General features: G+C 41.4%; 1 protein-coding gene across 2 annotated transcripts in view; it reads left to right on the top strand.

Annotated features, from left to right (window-relative positions):
- TENM1 (teneurin transmembrane protein 1) overlaps positions 1 to 24,057 on the top strand; it is an 882,499-nt gene that overhangs the window by 798,066 nt on the left and 60,376 nt on the right. For both annotated transcript variants that reach the window (XM_043896987.1, XM_043896986.1), the window contains one exon: positions 6,036 to 6,190. In XM_043896987.1, coding sequence (XP_043752922.1) covers positions 6,036 to 6,190 — 155 coding nt within the window. The remainder of the gene's footprint in view (positions 1 to 6,035; positions 6,191 to 24,057) is intronic.

Genomic DNA, 24,057 nt, shown 5'->3' with positions numbered 1-24,057 from the left:
GTGAAGAGTTTGTAAAACTAATTGTTTGGGGAATTTGTGTGGGGGGGTTGGTTGGTGTAGGAAAATGAGAGGAAATGAAAATATGCACATATAAAATATGCCTAGATGCATAAAAAAAAACTATCACACAGTCCCTCAAAACCCTTTCTACTATTTCTTTTTCAACTCCAAATGTCAGTATAACCCAATTAAATTTAATTAAAGAACCTCCAAAAAAGGAGTATTTTGGAATTTGGACAGTGATAAAAGAAATTGCTACACAAATATATGAAAGGAGAATATCCTACAAACTGTCAGCCAAATAAGCCCTGGAGGCCAACAGTGAGTATTTAATCTTCATCTGTGGAGTTCAGCTGAGATGTACAGAGAGAGAACAGTTCAGTGTTTAGAAGTTCACAAAAATTAAAAGCGGGAAAACAATGTAAGTCCAAGATGATCCTCCCCAGAGCAGGACAAACTCCACCCTCTGATGGGGATGAAAAGTGTAGTAGTCAAGAAACAGAATTGTCCTCCCTGATGTCAGCATAAAGACGTATGTTCCTGTATTGCTAGTTTCTGTAGGAATACATTTATTTCTCTATACCTTTTGGGAATCTGTTTCAATTTTCAGCGATTTGATTCTCCAAGTTTATCACCTCCCCGTTAGAGCAACACTGAGTCTTACTGTTCATGTACATGGGTTCTTTGTCTTTGATTCTCATAGAACTTGCCCGGTGTTTGACATGATTTCATAGACTTCAAGCATATCTACTCTTAGCCTTTGTCTCTCCAGATTTGATTCTTGATCTCTCAGTCCATTCTTTTATGACAGCCAAATTTCCAAGTTCACATTCAGTGATACTGAATACAGAAGCCATAGAAGGTGATCCCAAATCATAGTCCTGCCACACACCAGAGCAAGCATTCAAGAAATTGATTTTGACAAAACACAAAAATAAAAAGCAAAGATACTCGTTGGTTCATCTTCAGTCCAGATATTCTGGAGATGAAAGAAATGTTCATGTACCATCATCCTTTGACCTGCCCCAGTCTTAAAAGTGTTTTGTGTAAAAAAAAAATTTCCTTAAAAGTCTTTGTTGAAAGTGAAAATGTTAGTCACTCAGTTGTGTCCAACTCTTTGTGACCCCATGGACTGTAGCCCACCAGGCTCTTCTGTCCATGGAATTCTCCAGGCAAGAATATTGGAGTGGGTAGCCATTCCCTTCTCCAGAGGATCTTCCCGACCCAGGGATGGAACCCGTGTCTCCCGCAGTGCAGGTAGATTCTTTACCACCTGAGCCCCCAGGGAAGCCCATAAGGGAACTATGGTCTGTCAAGGTCTTTATGCCTCCAAAAATAATAAAGGGACTTATTGACATGGAATTCCCCTTGTCTGGATGTGCTGGTTTCCTTGGTGAACTCATCAAAACATAAATGACTTTAGAGGCATTTAGAGACTCAGTCGTGTCTGACACTTTGCAGCCCAATGGACTGTAGCCTACCAGATTTCTCCATCCATGGGATATTCCAGGCAAGAGTACCAGAGTGGGTTGCCATTTCCTTCTCCAGGGGATCTTCCCAAGCCAGGGATTGAACCCAGGTCTCCCGCACTGCAGAGAGATGCTTTATCCTCTGAGCCACCAGGGAAGCCCTTAGAGGCATTCAGGGAAAGTTAAAATGAATCTGTAACTTTTATAGATCTTAAGGATTAATACTTCATGAGGAACATCAGGATTAAATCAAAGTACATCATAAAGTCAAGCCTTAATATTAACCTCCTGCCAAAGAATTAGCTCATCTAAAAGCAGTTTATTAAGCTGGGTTTATAAACTGTCTTTAGATGAGTTCACTCTTTGACAGGAAAGTTATTGTGAGTGTGTCTCTGTGTGTGTGTGTGTGTGTGTGTGCATACGCACGCATGAGCATTGAAGGGATATGCTTGTTATCACAGATCTTCCTAACATTAACATACAGTCTGAGTTTCACAGGATCTGAATAAAGGAGAGATAGGAAAAGATAGAAAAAGACTAAACTGTAGATTAGTTTTAAAGTAATATCATGTGGTTATTTTCAAAGTAGCAAGGGAAACAGGAGTTGAACGATATGTTCTTTATCAGTGTCTGACTCTCTTTGAATGCATTACTTTATTAGATATTTATAACAGTCTAGGTATAGAATAACCAACTCATGCCAGTCTGTCCAGGATTGTCCCACTTTTAAAACTGAACCCTGCCTCGTGCATGCATGCCTGCTCAGTCGCTTCAGTCATATCTGACTCTTTGCGATGCCATGGACTGTAGCCTGCCAGTCTCCTCTGGCCATGGGTATTCTCCAGGCAGGAATACTGAAGTGGGTTGCCATGCCCTCCTCCAGGGCATCTTCCCAACCCAGGGATCAAACCGGCATCTCTTATTTCTCCTGCATTGGCAGGTGAGTTCTTTACCACTAACTCCACCTGGGAAACCCGAACCCTGCCTCAGTCCCAGGCAAACCAGGACAGCTGATCACTTTAGCCAAGGAAGGCAGTAAAAGGTGTTTTGAGACCAATTTCCAGCATGGCGAGAACTGCCACCAAGCAATTCTACACCAGTTGGGTGTACAACAATTTCACTCAGTTCTGACACAATCTAACAGTAAATAGCATCAGATCCCACAGGTTAAGGTGTCGGTCCTGCAAGGCTGCCTTCCCACCACCACCACCTCAGAGGCCAGTCACAAGTCCAGGTTGTCACCTGTGTTTCTGACAGAATTGCTATGGATAGGAGGGTCCAACACCTCCCTTCTTGGGTTCCATTAATTTGCTAGAGCAGGTCACAAAACTCAGAGAAACATTTTACTCATTTGATCACTGGTTCATTATAAAAAAGATATAACTCAGGAACAGCCAAAGATGCATAAAGCAATATATGGGGAAAGAGTGTGGAGGCTGCCATGCCCTCTCTAGGTGTGCCGTTCTCCCCAAATCTCCATGTTCACCAACCTGGAAACTCTCCAAACCATGTCCTTTTGGGTTTTTATGGAGGCTTCATAATTAGTTCAGTTCAGTTCAGTCACTCAGTCGTGTCCGACTTTTGCGACCTCATGGAGTGCAGCACACCAGGCTTCCCTGTGCATCACCGACTCCCAGAGTTTACACAAACTCATGTCCATTGAGTCAGTGATGCCATCCAACCATCTCACCCTCTGTCCTCCCCTTCTCCTCCTGCCTTCAATCTTTCCCAGCATCAGGGTCTTTTCGGTGAGTCATCTCTTCACATCAGGTGGCCAAAGTATTGGAGTTTCAGCTTCAACATCAGTCCTTCCAATGAACATTCAGGACAGATTTCCTTTAGGATGGACTGGTTTGATCTCCTTGCAGTCCAAGGGACTCTCAAGAGTCTTCTCCAACACCACAGTTCAAAACATCAATTCTTCGACACTCAGCTATGACTACTGGAAAAACCATGACCTTGACTAGATGGACCTTTGTTGGCAAAGTAACGTTTCTGCTTTTTAATTTGCTGTCTAGGTTGGTCATAACTTTCCTTCCAAGGAGTAAGCGTCTTTTTATTTCATGGCTGCAGCCACCATCTGCAGTGATTTTGGAGTCCCCCAAAAATACAGTCTGCCACTATTTCCACTGTTTCTCCATCTAATTGCTATGAAGTGATAGGACCGGATGTCATGACCTTTGTTTTCTGAATGTTGAGCTTTAAGCCAACTTTTTCACTCTCTTCTTTCACTTTCATCAAGAGGCTCTTTAGTTCATCTTCCCTTTCTGCCATAAGGGTGGTGTCATTTGCATATCTGAGGTTATTGATATTTCTCCCGGCAATCTTGATTCCAGCTTGTGCTTCTTCCAGCCCAGCATTTCTCATGATGTACCTTGCATAGAAGTTAAATAAGCAGGGTGACAATATACAGCCTTGACGTACTCCTTTTCCTATTTGGAACCAGTCCGTTGTTCTATATCCAATTCTAACTGTTGCTTCCTGACCTGCATACAGGTTTCTCAAGAGGCAGGTCAGGTGGTCTGGTATTCTCATCTCTTGAAGGATTTTCCACAGTTTATTGTGATCCACACAGTCCAAGGCTTTGGCATAGTCAATAAAGCAGAAATAGATGGTTTTCTGGAATTCTCTTGCTTTTTTGATGATCCAATGGATGTTGGCAATTTGATCGCTGGTTCCTCTGCCTTTTCTAAAACCAGCTTGAACATCTGGAAGTTCACGGTTCACGTATTGCTGAAGCCTAGCTTGGAGAATTTTGAGCATCACCTTACTAGTGTGTGAGATGAGTGCAATTGTGTGGTAGTTTGAGCATTCTTCGGCATTGCCTTTCTTTGCGGTTAGAATGAAAACTGACCTTTTCCAGTCCTGTGGACCCTGCTGAGTTTTCCAAATTTGCTGGCATATTGAGTGTAGCACTTTCACAGCATCATCTTTTAGGATTTGAAATCGCTCATCTGGAATTCCATCACCTCCACTAGCTTTGTTTGTAGTGATGCTTCCTAAGGCCCACTTGACTTCACATTCCAGGATGTCTGGCTCTTGGTGAGTGATCACACCATTGTGATTATCTGGGTCATGAAGATCTTTTTTGTACAGTTCTTTTGTGTATTCTTGCCACCTCTTCTTAATATCTTCTGCTTCTGTTAGGTCCCTACCATTTCTGGCCTTTATTGAGCCCATCTTTGCATGAAAAGTTCCCTTGGTATCTCTAATTGTCTTGATGAGATCTCTAGTCTTTCCCATTCTATTGTTTTCCTCTATTTCTTTACACTGATCACTGAGGAAGGCTTTCTTATCTCTCCTGGCTATTCTTTGGAACTCTGCATTCAAATGGGTATGTCTTTCCTTTTCTCACTTGCTTTTGGCTTCTCTTCTTTGCACAGCTATTTTTAAGCTATGCTGTTTGGCTTTTTATGGAGGCTTCATAATCATAGTTGATTAAATTATTGACCATTGGCATGTGAACTCAATCTCCAGCCCCTAGGTCAGGAGGTGGGCTTCAAAGTCTTCCACTGAGCTTTCTTCCTTGACTCATAGTATAGCCCCTCCGGTAGGTCTCCAGTAACATGCTCAGATAAGAGCAACCCAGTGGCAACCATCAGTACTATGAAACGCTTTCTTGAGAACTGTCATTTATGAAAGCAAAGAGACCTGAGTCCTCAGAGACTGGTCACATTTTTCTCTCTCACTATGAGAAATTCCAAGAGTTTTAGGAGCTCTGTGCTAGAAAAAGGAACAGAGACCAAAATTTCCTTATTATATAAATCACAATCTCATAGGCAGATAACCTTTTCCATATTTTACCAAAGAAGAGGCTGAAATTTTTCAATACGAATGACTCAGTCAAAGTCACAAAACAGTTGTAAGTGATGCATTCAGTATTAGAACCCAAGCCTTCTAACTGCCTTTATATAGTTTCCAAGAAACCAGACTTTAATTAACACAGTGTGTAAAACTACTGTGAGAATTTTATTGACTTTTATGTTTTCTAGAAGCTTAACCATTCCTTTTGTGACACCATAATTTTGCTCTCCAGCCCTCTCTTAACAGATAATACAGAAAAAAAAACTCAGCCCAGTTTATCAGAATTATTACAGACTCTGTTAACTGTGAATTGATAAAAATAATTTTAATGCTTTCCAAGTCAGTTATTTCTAATGCAACTATGAAAATAAGCAGTGGCCTATGCATCTGCACTCTGAAAGCAATGTAACCTACACTGCCTCCCCTGTTTTTTCCCGTCTGTCTTAAAGAGGAATTTCTTTTTTCTGTTTGTGGGGCTGAGCAAGTATCAGGAGAGTGAGTGGCAATGTAAAACTGGACAATGAAATGATGAGACCTGGCTTGATCTCCACGTGTTACACTCTGTCCTTTCTTCTCAATACACAAAGAAGTGAATGTGTGTCCACAGAAACCTCTCCCGTTACTGCCCTGTCTGTGCTGAGCAAAATTGAATCCATATGTCTTTAAGATGCCTTTTCATTTCGATGGCTTCTTTGAAAATGCTGATCTTGGTGCAAATGTGGCCCTTTGGACTACTAATGCCCGTTTGCTCTTCCCCAACAGGCATCACAGTTGATAGGCACGGATTCATTTACTTTGTGGATGGGACCATGATTCGGAGAATTGATGAGAATGCTGTGATCACGACCGTCATCGGCTCAAACGGTCTGACGTCCACACAGCCCCTGAGCTGTGACTCGGGGATGGACATCAGTCAGGTAGGCACCACTGGTTTTCACGCGCTATCACCATTTGGCATCATGGAAATGGATAACAATTTTCTCATACAGAAATTAGGTAGAAAGGAAGCCTGGCGTATCCGTTATAATACCAGATAGCAGAAGTTTCTCTTGATGTCAGTGACTTTTTCCCTTCTCTGAAAAACTCCAGTTGAGAGAAAAGGGAAAACTAGGATGGGAGTAATGCTAGGCAGAATGTTGGCGTGAAAATTAAAGTCCAAGTTTGAATCAATTAGAGGGTAAGACCAATTTCACTTATTGAATTATTTTCCAAGATATCTAATTTTATTCTTTTTGAATAATACAGTAACTCCCATTTGGAAAAGCACTGATTACTAAAGTCTTTAAAAATCTTTTTTAATGAATATATGAGCATGACTTCTTATTCATGTGTATGTAAATAGCTATTTCTAGGGCATTATTTTTTCTTTTTTAAGTAAAAGCAATATTCCCTCTGAGATCTAGTTTGCATTTATTTAGGAAAGCTTTTTTGCCAATGAGGATAAAAGGGAAATTCAGTGTAGTTCCCATCTGAGTCCAAAATTCTGATTTTACAAGAATTCTAGAAAATCAGGATTAGACAGGTGGAGATTACAGAGCATATAGCACAGTCCCTGCACCTTGTGAATGACTGTCTAAGTTTGCAGACGCAAGAGGTTGGTGTGTTAAATGAGGGAAATAGACTAGACAGTCATCGAAGGAACTTTCAAACTAACTTCCATGAATCTATGACTCTGATGAAGTAGATTACTTATCTTCTCAAATGGATTAAAGTAGAAGTTGAGAGTTTTAGAATTGGTATATCAGAGAGGACGGTTTTGACTATAAGTGATCAAAGTGATTTCAACAAGAAGGCTTCATTAATTCACATCGTAAGATGAGCAGAAGTAGGCAAAGATGCCAGCAGATCACATTGTGTCACATTGACCAGAATTATATCACTGGCAGAGGGGAAACAGGATCTCCAAAATAGATTCAGACCCTCTGGAACTGGGACAGCCTCCCTCAGCATATTGCTGCCTGATTCTAGAACCCAAATCAGGGTTCTGTTAGCAAGGAATGAAGGACTGCTGTTTGGTAGGCAACCAGCCATAGTCTCCATAGTTAGGGTACCCCTGCCTCATCCCAGTAACTCAGAAAATAGTCAGAGTCAACTACAAAAAATAAAAAAAGAATCGGAAGGCCTGGAAAAGTGACAAAAGGAATGAACTGTCCTTAAGAGAGATACAAGTGGATCAGGCTATCCTGGAGCAGCCTAACTTTCCATGATGCAAAATCCTGCAGGAGGCAGGCAAAGGGAGCAGTATTTATGGCCGTGAGGAAGGGTGTGAATGTGTTTATATGGAGGAGGGGGATGAAAGAGAGAAGGTGCACGTATATGATTCACTTGTGGGATATTTTTGACTTAAAATAGAACACTTAGTATTGCAATCAGTCAGCTGTAGACAATTTATCTGTTTCTGTGTGGCAAAGTTATGCTGAAAAGAGAGTTCTTTGTCTACATAGAGCAAGTACAGGATCGTCATCACCACGAGAAGGGTTCTTTTCCACATAACAGTTCACAAGCCATAATTGCCACCATAAAAGCTGCCTCACCCCTTTCAGATTGGGGTGAAGAGTGTAGCCCACTGAACAGGAACCTGGTAACCAGGAAACAGACTTACAGTTTCTCTATGGCATTTCATCCCAAGTCTCGATTTCCCTGACAGGAGCCCCCCAACTCCCCCACTTCCCTTTTCCTTACACAACCTCAGCATGAGAAAAAGTTGGTTTTTTTGAGGGGGGTGGGAGATGGAGAGTTGAGTGTGGTAGGAGGGGGTAGGTGCTAGAAACCAACAGGACAGCCTAGGAGAGAAATCAGGCTTCATGGGACTTCCCTGGTGGTCCAGTGGTTATGACTTCATGTTTCCAATGCAGGGGACACGGGTTTGATCCCTGCTCAGGAAACCAAGATCCTGCATGCTGCATGGTGGTCAAAAAAAAGATATCAGGCTTCATATCCAAATTATTTAGCTGCTGTCTCCACAGCTGTCCATCACTTCCTGTTGTGTCCTTCAAACGCCCTAAAGAATAACTAGCATCTTTCATCTTAGGCTGGTACAAGACACTGAGGCCAGACTGATTTCTCCTTAAGTGTCCACAGTATAACCTTCCATTTTTATTAGGGGCCTGCTTTTCAGGGTCCCAGTCCTTCTGTCTAGAATTTCCACTGCTGGTCTAAATCCCCTTTCCAACTCTCCTTACACCTTACCTCTTCATGGGACCCTTCCCTAACAATCCTAATCCTCACTGTGGTCTCATTCCCTTCCTGAAATTTAATATTACTACATTTACTGTATAATCTGCTCTCTGTTGCCAAGCTATGTATCCAACTAGTTTCCCACAATAGACTGTGTTCTTTAGACACCATGGTAAGTGCTCAGCAGGCACAGTTAACATACATACCAATACCAAAGAGACGCTATGATGCAAAAAGTTTGAAGGAGTAGTGAGAGATGAAGCTGGAGGGTAAGTGGGGATAATGTGGTAAATGACCATATACACATGATCGTGTTCCAGTTTTATCCAGTGGACAATGGGGAGCCAATGAGAGCATTAAGCAAGAAAATGTATTTTTAAGATAGTCTTAAACATGAAAATTCTTTTTTTAAACTTTTATTGAAATATAGTTGATTTACAGTGTTGCGCTAATTTCAGGTGTACAGCAGAATGAATCAGTTATACATACACATATGTCCACTCTTTAAAACCCTTTTCTCATTATACATCAGTACTGGGTTTTGAGTAGAGTTCCCTTTGCTATACAGTAAGGCCATATATACACACACACACACACACACACACACACACACACACACACACACACACACACACACACACACACACACACCAGAGAAGGCAATGGCAACCCACTCCAGTGTTCTTGCCTGGAGAACCCCAGGGACAGAGGAGCCTGGTAGGCTGCAGTCCATGGGGTCACTGAGAGTCAGACATGACTGAGCGACTTCACTTTCACTTTTCACTTTCATGCATTGGAGAAGGCAATGGCAACCCACTCCAGTGTTCTTGCCTGGAGAACCCCAGGGACGGGGGAGCCTGGTGGGCTGCTGTCTATGGGGTCGCACAGAGTCGGACATGACTGAAGCAACTTAACAGCAGCAGCACACACACACACACACATTATATATATATATTTTATATGTGTGTGTGTGTGTGCGCGCACTAAGTCACTTGAATTGTGTCCGACTCTTTGCAACCCCATGGACTACTCTGTTCATGGGATTCTCCAGGCAAGAATACTGGAGTGGGTTGCCATTTCCTCTTCCAAGGGATCATCCCAGACCAGGGATCGAACCCGAGTCTCTTATGTCTCCTGCATTGACAGGTGGGCTCTTTACCAATAGCGCCACCTGGAGGGATTATCAGCTTAATCACATAGTAATAGCAAATAGAGGAGTGAGTGAGATCTTCCAGGGAGGGGATGTAAGGATTAAAAAAAAGAGAGAGAGAGAAGCCTTCAGACCAAATTCCAGCCATATCAATATTCAAGAAAAGGCTAAGGAATAGGAACCCACAAAAAGGAAACTGAGATAAAGAGACCTGACAAGTAGGAGGAAAACAAGGAATGTGAGTGGTAAAAAAAAAAAAAAAAAAAAAAAAAAAACCAGGGAAGTGAGCTTTTCAAAAAGAGGGGAATGATTAATATCAAAGTCTGCTTATAGGTCACTAAAATGAGGTAGGTTTTGTTTTGTTTTTGTTTTTCTTTCCCTAAGAAGCCATTTGGTTTGACAGCATTCGTGACTCTGATAAGAGTGCCTTTGGTAGAGTGCTAATTAATTGGAGTTGGATGGCAGTGTTAGAGTGGGAGGTGAGGAAATGAAGAAAGTGAAAATAGATCACTCTTTTGAGATGTGGGGCTGGGAAGAGGAGGATTTGGCATGGAAACAAATCAGCTCCCAGGTGTGTGCAAGTAAGAACCCAGGTACGGTGCAGGTAGACAAAAGCTGGAAGACCCTGAAGGAAATCCTCTGGGTCAGAGTGTCGACCAGGAGGAAGCCAGCATGTGGCCCACTCATCCTTTGTGGCCAGAGTCTCCCCTGTCTCTTTTGACAGTGGTGGCAGATCGGGGGCTTAGGTTTAGCATGACTTTACTTAAGCACATGGGCTGTGTTGAGCTAGAGGGAAGAAAGCTGAGTAGGGAGCTTCATAACACCTTCCAAGAGGAAAGCCCCAGTTGTTTATAGTAGTACTTACAGTGATCCAGCTGAGCTTACACAGTACTCAGTTTTATATTTCAGTAAATCAAAATATATTGATGGGTGAGGGTGGAGACAGATGTCTAAATGAGAGCACACAGATTCTGCTGACAGGCAGAGGCAGGAGAGAAAAGAGAGGCCTGACTGCAGCATGAAGATTTGAATCAGACCTCATGAAGAGCTTACTGATTCTAAGACTATGTGGCAGCATCATACATTATCGAAAGAGTTTATAGAATCACCACCTTTTGAAACTTTTAAGGCAAATGTTGCATAGCAATCATCTATGAACACTTGGAATACAGACCTCTCTGAATTCAGGAAGATGGATCAGCTGTTTTCTCAAGATCCTTTACAAAATCTTGAATGTTTCTCTACAGAAATATAACCCAAATGCCAAAGTTCCTTGTTACTTTCTCTATATTTCAAAACCAAAAGGTCCTGGGACTTAACCCTGGCAGTCCAATGGTTAAGATCCGTGCTTTCACTGCCTGGAGCCCAGTTTCGATCCCTGGTTGGTGAACTAAGATCCCACCAAAAAGAAAAAGGTCCCCAACAAGGGAAGTCCCATTCATGCTAGCAGAGTACCTCTGGAATCTACAAGGTGATGCATTGGTCTTCTGTACTTTTCTGAGACAAACCTGAGCCCCTAGAAAGAATCAGTCCTCAGAAGATGATGAATGTCCTTCCTCTAGTAATTCTAATAATACCTGCTACCACTTATTGAGAACTTACTATGTGCCAGGAACTATGCTAAGCATCTTATTCACACTGTTCCATTTTGTCTCCACCAGCCTTAGGAGGTAGGTGTAGTTATCCCCTATCTACAGAGAAGAAAACTAGTAGTCAGAAGGATGATGTACTGTGTATGAGCACAGAGTTATTAAGTGATACAGCCAAGATCTGAGCACCGGCCTTCTGACTCCCATGTGCAGTTTCCCCACTTCTACATTTTCAGTGACTACTAGAGATGACCAGATATCATTGTATTTAGTGGGTGACAAATGTCATTTGGTTGAGGAAGATGCTGTTTATTTAGTGGCACTTTAGGCAATAGTTTAATAAAATCTAATCATCTCAAGAAATGAAATTTGCTTTGACAATAAAATCAGCCATTTGTTCAAAATCAATATCCTTTTTCTGATTTACTGAAATGTGAAACTGAACTCTCGGTATAAACTCTGAGGCATAACTGCCCATTGTAAGCACTGCTATAAACAACCAGGCCTTTCACTTCAGGAGATGAGTTGATTATGAAGAGATCGGGCTGTTTATTTCCGTTGCTGCTGCTGAATCATCTAGCTCTGGTAACTCACTTCCATCTCGTGCCTGACTAGAACGGAATTGGGAGTTAGACCAAGTCTCTTGGTGTGATAGCAAATTTGAGAGTTGATTTGCTCCTTGGATCCAGCCTAATGCCCTCCCCCAAACCAGCCCAAGAGAAGATACACAGGCAACGTAGGCCTCTTGTAGGCAGATAATCCTGTTGACCCACTGTCCATAATGTGCACACTTTGAGGTGTTTGTCTGAGTATCCAGTATATAACCAGTCCTCTGTATATGCTTGTTGGATCATCTTCATACTACAAAGTGGTTCCCCAAAGCACTTACTTGTCGATAGGCCTAACAAGTGGAAGGAGCATGGTTATGAACAGTATCTGGTTCTTTGGAGGAACCAACCTTGACCCCACATGTTCAATCTATTGAGCTAATCTACTGGGAATTCTCCTCCTCTCCCCAGTCATTCCCTCCAGAATATTCTCACCATTCAGTAATAGTGAGATTATTGTGTGATTATTAATAGAATATTAAGCCAGCCTCTCCTCAAATGCCTCCTGGGATAGGAAACTCACTCCCTTTCTCCAGCAGAGCGTTCCATCATTGAATGTCTCTGACTGATGGAAACCTCTTCTGGGATCCCTTTAACATTAACTTTTTAATCTTCCTTTAATTTTCACCATCTAGCCTTTACTGCAACTCTTTAGGCCTTGTGGTATGAATTTAATATGTCTTCTAGGAAATAAATATATTTTTGAACCAAGTACTATGCTGAGTGCTTTCATATATATTATCTTCTTTAATCCTCATGGCAATTTTTCATGAGAAGTATTATGTTCCTCTATTTTTAATCAACACAAAAAGCAAGGTTCAGAGGAGTTGAGAAACTTAGTCAAGGTCATACAACCAATCAGTGGCAGAGTTAAAATTTGAACCTGGTTGACCTGATTCCAAAGTTCACATTCTTTTCACCAAACTACTATATCAAACCACTTTTTCCACCTGACAACCTTCTCAATGCACGTGAACAACTCTCTCAGACCTCCTAAGTCACATCCCTGGTTCATTGAACAACACTTCACTTGCCACGGTATTGAGTTTCCTTCACCATTCTCCTCACTCTTCTCTGAGTGTGTTCTCATTTATCTATATCTCTTTGAAAGTGAGGCTTCCAGAAATGAATAAAATAATCCAGATGTGCTCTGACTCACTCCAAGGTAAAATGGTGACTATCACAACCCTTTTTCTCTATTCTCTGTTTCTGTTCATTTTGCCTGGGGGTTTTCAAAAGGTTTTGCCAAAGAACATTTACTTCAAACAAAAGAAGTCCCCATTTATAAAACTGATGCCAACAGCAGATTCATACAAGAAGTAGTATCCTAGAACCTTCTCTATTCTAACTCACTCCCACACAGTGGGACTTTGTATGGCGACCCCCAAGGCACTTTTGAAAAATGTTTGGAAAATAAAGAGCACAGGTTAAGAAACCACAGTCAAAGCTGTGTTGGATTTTTGGTCACTTGTGACATACGTTGTGATTATAGAGGGACTTCCTAGATGGCACAATGGTAAAGAATCTACCTGCCAATGCAGAAGACTTAGGAGACGTGGGTTTGATCCCTGAGTTGGAAAAGTACCCTGGAGAAGGAAATGGCAACCCACTTCCATATTCTTGCCTGGAAAAGTCCATGGACAGAGGAGCCTGGTGGGTGGGCTATAGTCCTTGGGGTTGCAAAGAGTTGGGCATGACTGAGCATGCATGCAGACACATGACTATAGATGACTAAAAATTCACATGTCTCTCATCCCCATCTCCTCACCCTGTGCTTACAAACTTGATCATTTGCTTGCTTTGGCTGTAACCCTCACTAATAATTATATTTTACACTACTGTTCAGGATATAAATTGAAATAAAATTTTCATGAAATAATACTTACTTTTACTACACATGCATCATAATACAGGATCTTATGTTAGTCTGTATTCAATTCCAGCTCATTAGATTCAGTCCTCGTCTTTGTTTTCTGTTACCATCCAATATCTTCACTACCCTTCCTAGCCTTGTGTCACCTATAGATTTGAATGCTTTCTATGTCTTCATCCATGATGAAATTTATGGATAGATAGACCAAGGAAATTGTGGCACCACTTGACTAGTTATCTCTTAGATTGTGAACCCATCTGTTTGAACTATCACCTATAGGGTATGATTCATAGTGGATCAGGAAATCAATATGATGGCCTATGACTAGTTCTCAAGAAAAATGAAATATAACAAAAAAATTTCAGAGTGCATCATGTGTGGTAAGTGTAAGTATTGTTTCACAAAACTTATTTCAATTGTATATCCTGAACAAGAGTGTAAAATATAATTCTTACTGAGGTCATAGTCAAAACAAGCTTGAAAGCCACTACCCTCACCCATATTTCCCCTAACTTGTCCACAAAGGTATCATGAGAAACCTTACCAAGTTGGTAACTCTGTTTAAAAGGAAATAAGAGGACTTCCCTGGTCATCCAGTGGTTGAGAATCCACCTGCCAGTGCAGGGGACACAGGTTCAATTCCTGGCCCAGAAAGATTCCACATGCTGCAGGGCAACTAAGCCTGTGAGCCACAACTACTGAGCCCGTGTGCTCTAGAGCCCAAGCTCCACAATAGGAGAGGCCATCACAATGAGAAGCCCGAGCACCGCAACTGGAGTACAACTAGGGAAAGCCCGCATGCAGCAAGAAAGACCCAGCGCAGCCAAAAATGAATTTGTTTTTTTAAAAAAGCAACTTTATTAAAAAAAGAGAGAGAAAGGAAATTAGCATCCCTTGACATCATTCGTTTCGAGTCATAGTATCCAAAAACACCACTTCCTCATCTAAGAACTAAGAAAAAACTGTATAACGCTTTCCTAAATCAACATCTTTATTGGAGAAGGCAATGGCACCCCACTCCAGTACTCTTGCCTGGAAAATCCCATGGACGTAGGAGCCTGGTAGGCTGCAGTCCATGGGGTCGCGAAGAGTCGGACACGACTGAGCGACTTCACTTTCACTTTTCACTTTCATGCATTGGAGAAGGAAATGGCAACCCACTCCAGTGTTCTTGCCTGGAGAATCCCAGGGACGGTGGAGCCTGGTAGACTGCCATCCACGGAGTCGCACAGAGCCGGACACGACTGACGCGACTCAGCAGCAGCAGCAGCAAAGCAACATCAGGTCCCCTCCTCGCAGTTTGTGGAGCCCATCTTTGGGTTCTTCTTGAAGTCAGACCTATGTGTAATGACATGTACTCTTCCAGCACACCTTCTACTACCCAGTATTACCCAGTAATCATAAAAACTTGTTCTAAAAACTCATTTGCAAGTTCTAAAAGGTAACTCTTTCTGTCCAGAAAAACTTGAACTCAATTTAAAGAACTGAAAGAATTTGATGCCTTTCTACAATCTCTGCACCCATCTTGGACTTTGGGAACTTAGAATCAGTGTTCTTTGTGGCCGTTCTCTTTAACAAAGAAAGCAAAACTTAGCTCTCTCTCATCCGTCAGCATTATACCACCTGCCCCAAGCCTCAGAACTTTGCCTCCCTGGTAGTCTTCAGCTCTCTATGTACCTGAAAAAAGCTATTTTCTATTTTTCTTTCAATTTTTTTTGCAAGTTTCAGATAAACTAACCACAACTGGATAGAAGGGGAACCATAAAGGCTCCTCTTCCAAATCTACATGTCAGTTCAATTTTGTACAAGTGGATTCAGCATTTTCTGTTGTTTTGAAAAACTACATATAATTACATGGAGGCATGAAAAGTTACAGCAATCCAGGGAGAACAAAGAAAAGAAACAGTAGTTTTAGTACAGAAAAGGCACCTTCTTTTCCCCTTTTTAAACTCTTGCCTAATATCTCTCATTGTCTCTTCTTCAGTCCCCTGCCAACGCTTTCATGTCTACAGAATAGCCTCCATCACCCTGAGTGATACAGATGATATTGAAACTCAAGTTCTTCAGGGGTTACTTGGCTTTCTTTGTGCACTTCCATCACTCTCCATGAGCACACTGAAAGAGGACAGAATTAGATCTTTGGAAGGAAGGCCATTATAAGTGAAATTCCCTGCAGGGACAGACTTCTGAATTTTGTGAAGCTCCATAGGGAATCAAGAAAAATCTGAATCATAATAAGTTTGCTTGAATAAAGGGATTTCCCAGGGGAGGAAAAAAAAGAAAGTTTATTTTAAAAGTTCTTGCCACCAGAGATGAAAATCTCACCACCTCCACCCCCAACGCACCCTCCCAATGCTTCAATGACTATGGAACCTATCTTATACTCAGAGCCAAGAAAAAGTCTGTGGCTGTGCTGCAGAGAATTCAGACCAGGGATATGTGGTAAAAGGAAGGAGTAGCGCTTCAGATAAATGGCAACACAGGGAAGATGTAAGCAAGTTATCTGAAATATATATAAGCACCTCTTTCCAAATCCAGCAAGATCAATGGGCAGCAGGGACAGCTGGGTGGGAATAAAAGAGAGGTGACCAAATAGATAAGAGAAGTTTAGGGAATAGAGCATGGCTCAAAGGGCAGATTAACAAGGCCCAGGGTGTAGTTGGCCAAAAAGTTCATTCAAGTTTTTCCAGCACACCTTACCCAAATGAACTTTTTGGCCAAACCAATAAAACGAAACCACTATTTGCTAGCCCTTGTGCCAACCATTTACTTCATCATATTTGGTTATGGTTAATTTAAAAACTAAATCAACCACTTTTTTTGTGTGTGGCCACATCATGTGACATGTGGGATCTTAATTCCCTGACAAGGGATCAAACATGTGTCCCCTGCAGTGGAAGCAGGGAGTGTTAACCACTGGACCACCAGGGAAGTCCCTGAATCAACCACTTCTATAGTGGCCACCAACTAATGGATTGGATGGCATTAAAACTCATATCAGGATAATGAAAACCTGGTGCATACATCCAAGGGAATATTATATAGCCTTTAAAAAGGAGGAAAGCTTGTCACATCCTACAATATGGATGAACCTTGAGGACATGCAAAATGAAATAAGCCAGTCACAAAAAGACAAATACTGTGTGAGTTCACTCATATGAAATATCTAAAGTAGCAAAAAAAAAAAAAATAGGAACAGAAAGTAGCAATGTGGATACCAAGGGGAATGAGGAGAGGAAATTAATGTTTAGGATGTCCTTATTGCAAGATGAAAAAGCTCTAGAGATCTGTTGCACAACAATATGAATATACTAACACAACTGAACTGTGTTTAAGCATGATTAAGATAGTAAATTTAATGTTATGTGCAGGGGGTGTTATAATAATAATGATAAATTCATACCAACCAAACCTCCGATGGATTTTCTCACTTTCTTTCCCTAGTCTCATGCCTGGACAGCGTAAGAAGTGCAGCAGTCTTACCGATCAGCCCTTGGCTGTTGCAGCAGTCCAGATGTAAACATCCTAAAGCAGCAATGTTCTGCTCTATTCACTTGAGCCACGTGCACCCTGTCAATCCATATCAGTCATAGCCAGTCCCTCCCATGGATCCAAAGGCTCGTGCTATGAATGTAGAAATGGGGGGAGGGGGCTAGTGCTATCCTCTATGGCAAAGAGGGAGCCCAGTCTACACCAATCATGGCAGGAAGGCGCTGCTAACTTAGCCACACTGTTCTCAACGAGCTTAATATATCAATAACCTTAAATGTGAAAGTATTTAGAGAGATGACTATTGAATAAAAATGAGCAGACTTCTTGTCAGATGCATTTATAAGGGATTCCTTGGTGGCTCAGTGGTAAAGAGACTGCCTACCAATGCAAGAGACACAGGTTCGAGCCCTGATCTGGGAAGATCCCACATGCCGAGGAGCAACTAATCCTGTGAGCCACAACTACTGAGCATGTGCTCTAGAGCCCAGGAGCCACAACTACTGTGCCCATGGGCCTCAGCTACTGAAGCCCTCGCGCCTTAGAGCCTGTGCTCCACGACAAGAGAAGCCACCCCGATGAGAAGCCTGCACACAACTAGGGAGTAGCCCGCAGGCAGCAACAAAGACCAGCACAGCCAAAAATAAATACGTAAAATTATTTTTTTTCTTTTTTTTTTTTTTTTATTAGTTGGAGGCTAATTACTTCACAACATTTCAGTGGGTTTTGTCATACATTGACACGAACCAGCAATAGATTTACACGTATTCCCCATCCCGATCCCCCCTCCCACCTCCCTCTCCACCCGATTCCTCTGGGTCTTCCCAGTGCACCAGGCCCAAGCACTTGTCTCATGCATCCCACCTGGGCTGGTGATCTGTTTCACCATAGATAATATACATGCTGTTCTTTCGAAACATCCCACCCTCGCCTTCTCCCACAGAGTCCAAAAGTCTGTTCTGTACATCTGTGTCTCTTTTTCTGTTTTGCATATAGGGTTATCGTTACCACCTTTCTAAATTGCATATATATGCGTTAGTATACTGTAATGGTCTTTATCTTTCTGGCTTACTTCACTCTGTATAATGGGCTCCAGTTTCATCCATCTCATTAGAACGGATTCAAATGAATTCTTTTTAATGGCTGAGTAATATTCCATGGTGTATATGTACCACAGCTTCCTTATCCATTCATCTGCTGATGGGCATCTAGGTTGCTTCCATGTCCTGGCTATTATAAACAGTGCTGCGATGAACATTGGGGTGCATGTGTCTCTTTCAGATCTGGTTTCCTCGGTGTGTATGCCCAGCAGTGGGACTGCTGGGTCATATGGCAGTTCTATTTCCAGTTTTTTAAGGAATCTCCACACTGTTCTCCATAGCAGCTGTACTAGTTTGCATTCCCACCAACAGTGTAAGAGGGTTCCCTTTTCTCCACACCCTCTCCAGCATTTATTGCTTGTAGACTTTTGGATAGCAGCCATCCTGACTGGCATGTAATGGTACCTCATTGTGGTTTTGATTTGCATTTCTCTGATAATGAGTGATGTTGAGCATCTTTTCATGTGTTTGTTAGCCATCTGTATGTCTTCTTTGGAGAAATGTCAGTTTAGTTCTTTGGCCCATTTTTTGATTGGGTCATTTATTTTTCTGGAATTGAGCTTCAGGAGTTGCTTGTATATTTTTGAGATTAATCCTTTGTCTGTTTCTTCATTTGCTATTATTTTCTCCCAACCTGAGGGCTGTCTTTTCACCTTACTTATAACATTTATAACCTTGGAACAGTTATTCACTTCTTCAAGAGTACTAGGGGATATTTTGCCAAAGTTCTCTGGACAATTTCCTAACCACCAACTTCCCTTTGCCTACGGGAGCATGTCTAGTAGAAAGAACATTGACAGTCCCAGGTGTGAGTCCAGATTCTGCCATTTATTAGCAGTGCAACCTCAAGCAAGTTACTTAAGGTCTCTGTGTCTGAGCTTCCTCAACATTAGGAAGTGAGATAAAACCCTGCCTTGTCTCCTAAGGCTATTGGGATAGCTAAACAAGAAAACAAATATGAAAGAACTTTGTTTTTGGAAAGGCACTTCCAACTGTAAAATGTTGGTCTTGATCAGAAGTGAAGAGAGAGGTCATATGGCATTACATGTAACCTTGGGTGTTATATTTTCCTTTGCACCATCAGTTAGGTGAGTGGAAAGGTTTCACAACCCTCCATCTACACAGCAATCAAATTATGCTATCACAGAGCATGAGATGGCAGTTAATGTTAATGTTGTTCAGATTCTGATTTGACAGAATCAAACAGCACCAAGAACCATTAAAAAAAAAGTTGACTGTAGGAGTCCTTAGAAGCTCTTCATATTACTCACCTATAAAGGAATGATCCATTAGCGTTTATGGCTGAAAATTACATAATAGTGCAAAATAAACAATGTTTTTAGTTGCCATCTCTATCTTTGAGGAAGAGAACATCTATTTTTGAATCATTTATTCTGTTGTCCTCTGAAATATGGCAATATATTTTTAAAAATTAAATTGTCTTTGTCTACTTCTTGACCCCAAAGAAGTTGCTGTCATTTCAGATTCTGTCATTTCAGATTCAGCACTACACTTGAAAAACAGACAGTAGAATTTTAAAGTCAGTTAATTATTCCTCCTTATGAAGGCTAATTCAATAAAAGACCCAATTGTTGATTAAGTGTCATCACTTTTTTTTTAATATAAAAGCACTTGGAAAGTATGAACTGCTTTACAAATATAAGGGATGATATAGGGTGTTAATTGGCATCTTCAGGAAATATTTTCTGTTGATTCATCATGCACTTGTTAAAATGGGAGGACACAAGAACAAAATAAGTCTGCAAGGTCATTCTTCTGATTTTGTAGTATCTGTGGTTTTCAGTCGCTAATTTAAATGCATTCCTGGATAATGTTATTTATTGCTCACTCAGTCCAAAGCTACTCTCCTTGCTCTGTCCAATGTAGGAAAACACCTTCTGAAACTGCAAAAAGAGAGCCACACTTTTCTCTAATCCTTTAATAGAGGGTGCAAGAGACAAAATCAGGCCTCGAGGGTAGACTCTCCTTCATAATAAAAGTTCATATGAGAAGTCAGTAAAGTAGACTCTGTGGGAACACAGACCACTTGGATTTGAGTCCCAGCTCCACCACTTGCTTGATGTGTCCCTCTGGGGGAAATTCTGTACCTGTCAGTGGGGATGATAACGATGATTTTCTCTATAAGAAAGTTGTGAGGACTAAATGAGATAATATATTTTAAAAAGATTACTTACTTAGCAGGACTTCCCCAGCGGTTCAGTGATTACAACTCTGCCTTCCAATGAAGGGGATGTGGATTTGATCCCTGGTCGGGAAACTATCTATACCACATGCTTCAGAACACAGCCAAAAAAAAAAAAAAAAATCACTTAGCAAAGTACCTGACTCATAAGTGCTCAATGAATTAGCAGGAGGAGAAACAGCAGCAGCGCTAGTTGTAGTATTTGACCTTTCATTCACAGAATAGAAAATTGAACAGATATTTTACAAAACCAAGATTTTTTCAAAGGGCCAAGAAGTTTGGAACTGCAATAGAAACTGTGTAATCTTCCCTTCTGTCCTTTGTACCTAGGTGTACCTTCTCAGAGAGCCATGCAAATACCTGTAGATGAGTTTGATGGCCTGTAGCAAGCATATGCTCCAGAGATGGCTCTTAATCTGCTGTGACCTTCACAGAATGTTTTATCTGCCTAATGCTGATATGAAAAGCTCTATCTAGATCACTTAAAGCATGTTTACGATAGTCATTGAATGGTGCCCCAAATCCTTCCTTTTCTTTCTACTTTCAAGACTGTGGAGCTAAGGTTGGGATGTAGTATGAGTTTCATACATCTGTGAATTTGAGATGTAGAGATTTTAGATCATCTTCCAACTTTGAAATCAGGAGGTAAAGAGCAGCTCATTCAGTGGATGGCCATTCTACGTGGGTCAATTTCACACAAAAAATTTAATATGAAAGTACATAAGTAGGAAGACATAGTTTATCTAGGTCAACACGAAGGATATTACTCTCCCAAGACAAAAGAAAGGCCCCCGGGTAAGTGGAAAATCAAAAGGAAAGAAGTTATGAGGCTGATATATTCATAATAAGAAAGACAGCAGTGTCCTAAGATTTTTGAAGCAAGCTTAGTCTGTGAGTTGCTTTGTCTTTGTCTTTTTTATCAAAATATTCAAGTTCCAAAGCATGTCAATCAGTTTGAAAAATTTAAATGTGTAAAAACCCAAATTTAACAAAATTATAAACGGAGAGAAGCTTTACAGTAAAATTCTCCAGAGTTTCTTTAAATATCAATCATTTCCCTTCTCCAAATTCATTCAAACTCTTTTTATTTTTTTAACTGCACTTTACATCTCCTAGGTAAAATCACAATCGGGGTAGAATAAGCTATTACCCAAGATATTTGCTTTATTGCTCCCTCCAAAGTGAACACGTGGTTGTTTACATAAGAAGTGGAAAACAGCAGGCCAACATCTTCAACTCCAGCACATCCAAATTCTGCTGAAATGTCTGCACACAAGCAAATAGCCAGAGTTGTCAGAGCCCTTAAAATAAAAGTCAAGTACCGTGCTCAATGCTATATCGAAAACATAATTTATCCCATAAATAAAACTCCCTCAGCAGTGTCCTCTTTCCACACAAAGGACAATGGCATGTTAGCTCTTATTAAAACTATTAAGCACCAGAGGGAAAGCATCTTCAAAATTCAGGGAGAGTCACAAGATGCAAAGCTTGCAAACTACTTTTGAACCACTCAGTCTTACACACATTTTGCCTGGCAGGCGCCATGACCTGAAATAAACCTGAAACTCTCCAAGATGCAGAAATATTTGATTGGCAAATTCAGTGGTGAGCATCTAGGGCTTATATGGCCAACACCTTGGGCTGCGTCCCAATGCAAGCCTATTGGCCTATCTTTCAGACTTTATCTTTAAAAGTCGACTTATTCTCTATTAACTGTGGGAGGCGAAAGTGCCTGAATCAGTGCCAACCCATCTTTATTAAATGGAAACACAATTCAAGGAGAAAGTTCTATTGGCTGTCATCAGGAGTGTCATCCTTTAATGCAAAAGTTAGTATATTTGCAAAAGTGAACACGTGAAGTTATAAAACAAGGGTCCCCAACATCCAAGATCTAATGCCTGATGATCTGAGGTAGAGCTGATGTAATAATAATAGAAATAAATGCACAATAAATGTAATGTGCTTGAATCATACAGAAACCATCCGCCTCCCTGCAGTCCATGGAAAAATTGTTTTCCATGAAAGCAGTCCCTGGTGCCAAAATGACTGGGGACGACTGGTATAATATACTTAGAAAGAGGGCGCACCTGCTGAGAGATGTTTTTCTTGAGATGCATAAGCCAACTATGTGTTCATTTGGTCCACCTCAGAATATATTCCCATTCCAAATCAAGGGGAAAAGGATTCTGAAGGAACAATCGCAATTTCTGACAAGGATACAGCAAGACAGAATATAAAAGATATTTAGTAGTAAATGCCCAATGTATTATTATTTACAAGTAAAATCTAACCACACAGAAAATATTTTCATGGGCCCACTTTATGAACCATTCAGTACAGAACTGTGTCTTCAAAAGATGTATGGGAGAGTAGAATGATCCACTATGAAATCATCCTCAAAAATCACAAGAGTAAGAAGCTTTTCAACAACAAGGGCATCAACGTGGCAGTTCCAGAGAGTCAGAGAAACTCTGGTTAAAGTCAGCCACAACCAACTTCATTAAAGTCCACACACAGTGGGTTTATTTTATGTAGATATTTTCTGGACATGGCAGTTTCACAGGTCAATAGATAAACCAAGGATGCTAGTGACTAATAAATTCTCTCAGTACCAGAGTCTTTGCTAGTTCTGGTTCAATTTTACTAGTTTTCTATGACCAGTGTCCTGCAGTGGATATTGCTCTTCCTCTGTCCTTGTATATGGGTCAGTGCTGTGAATATCACTAAAGATCCAGTCAGAAAAACAGAAAGCACATTAGTCATTTTAACAGAAAGAAATTGAATAGAGGGAATGGGCTGCACAGGCATTAGGGGGTTGCAAAACAAGAGAGAGAATACCTGCAGGAAGCAGCCACCACCTCTAGGGCTGTGGAAACACAGGAAGGGGTTGAAATTGTCAGAAGCAAGAGTGCTACATGCGTGCGTGCTGAGTCATTTCAGTCATGTCTGCCTCTTTGCGACCCCATGGGTTGTAGCCCACCAAGCTCCTTTCTCCATGGGATTCTCCAGGCAAGAATACTGAGAGAGGGGGAGGATTTGATCCATTGAAGTGGTACCTACTCCTCTGAGAAGAGGATGCCACTGCTTTGGGCTGCTTCGGGTCCCTCTGAGGGAGTGTGATGAGGCTGATGTGAGTATGGAGAAGAGCTGGAAAGTGCAGCCAGTTACTGCCGCTCAGGAGGAAGGGCTACAGTTACAGCGACGCTGACAGGAACATAAAACAAGCAGGAAGGAAGGAGTCCCTTCTCCCTCCTCAGGCCTCCCAGAATCCCTTTAGCTCCCACATTGGCAGGATCCATCAAAAAAACCAGCAGGGGAAAAAAAAAAAGAAATGTAGTTTGCAGAGTCCCAACCCCAGTATCACAGAGCAGTGCCTTTAAAGGGGTGAGGCTGGAGCTGCAAGCTGATAGCTCACTAACTAGCACACTGTGCAATGAGGTGTTAGATTTCCATGTCGTTGTTCCTGCTGGAGTCACTCAGATGTGGCTACGGTTTGGAGGAAACATTAATTAGAGTGGACTGTTTGCCACAGAGGATTTCATCATTGCTGTGAATCCATAAGAAGCTGTTATGGGGAGACCTCAACCAGAGCTGC

The sequence above is a fragment of the Cervus elaphus genome, chromosome X (genome assembly GCF_910594005.1).
Source record: "Cervus elaphus chromosome X, mCerEla1.1, whole genome shotgun sequence".
NCBI lineage: Eukaryota > Metazoa > Chordata > Mammalia > Artiodactyla > Cervidae > Cervus > Cervus elaphus.
Note: the sequence above shows the minus strand (reverse complement) of the source record. Positions and strands in the feature narration are given on the sequence as shown.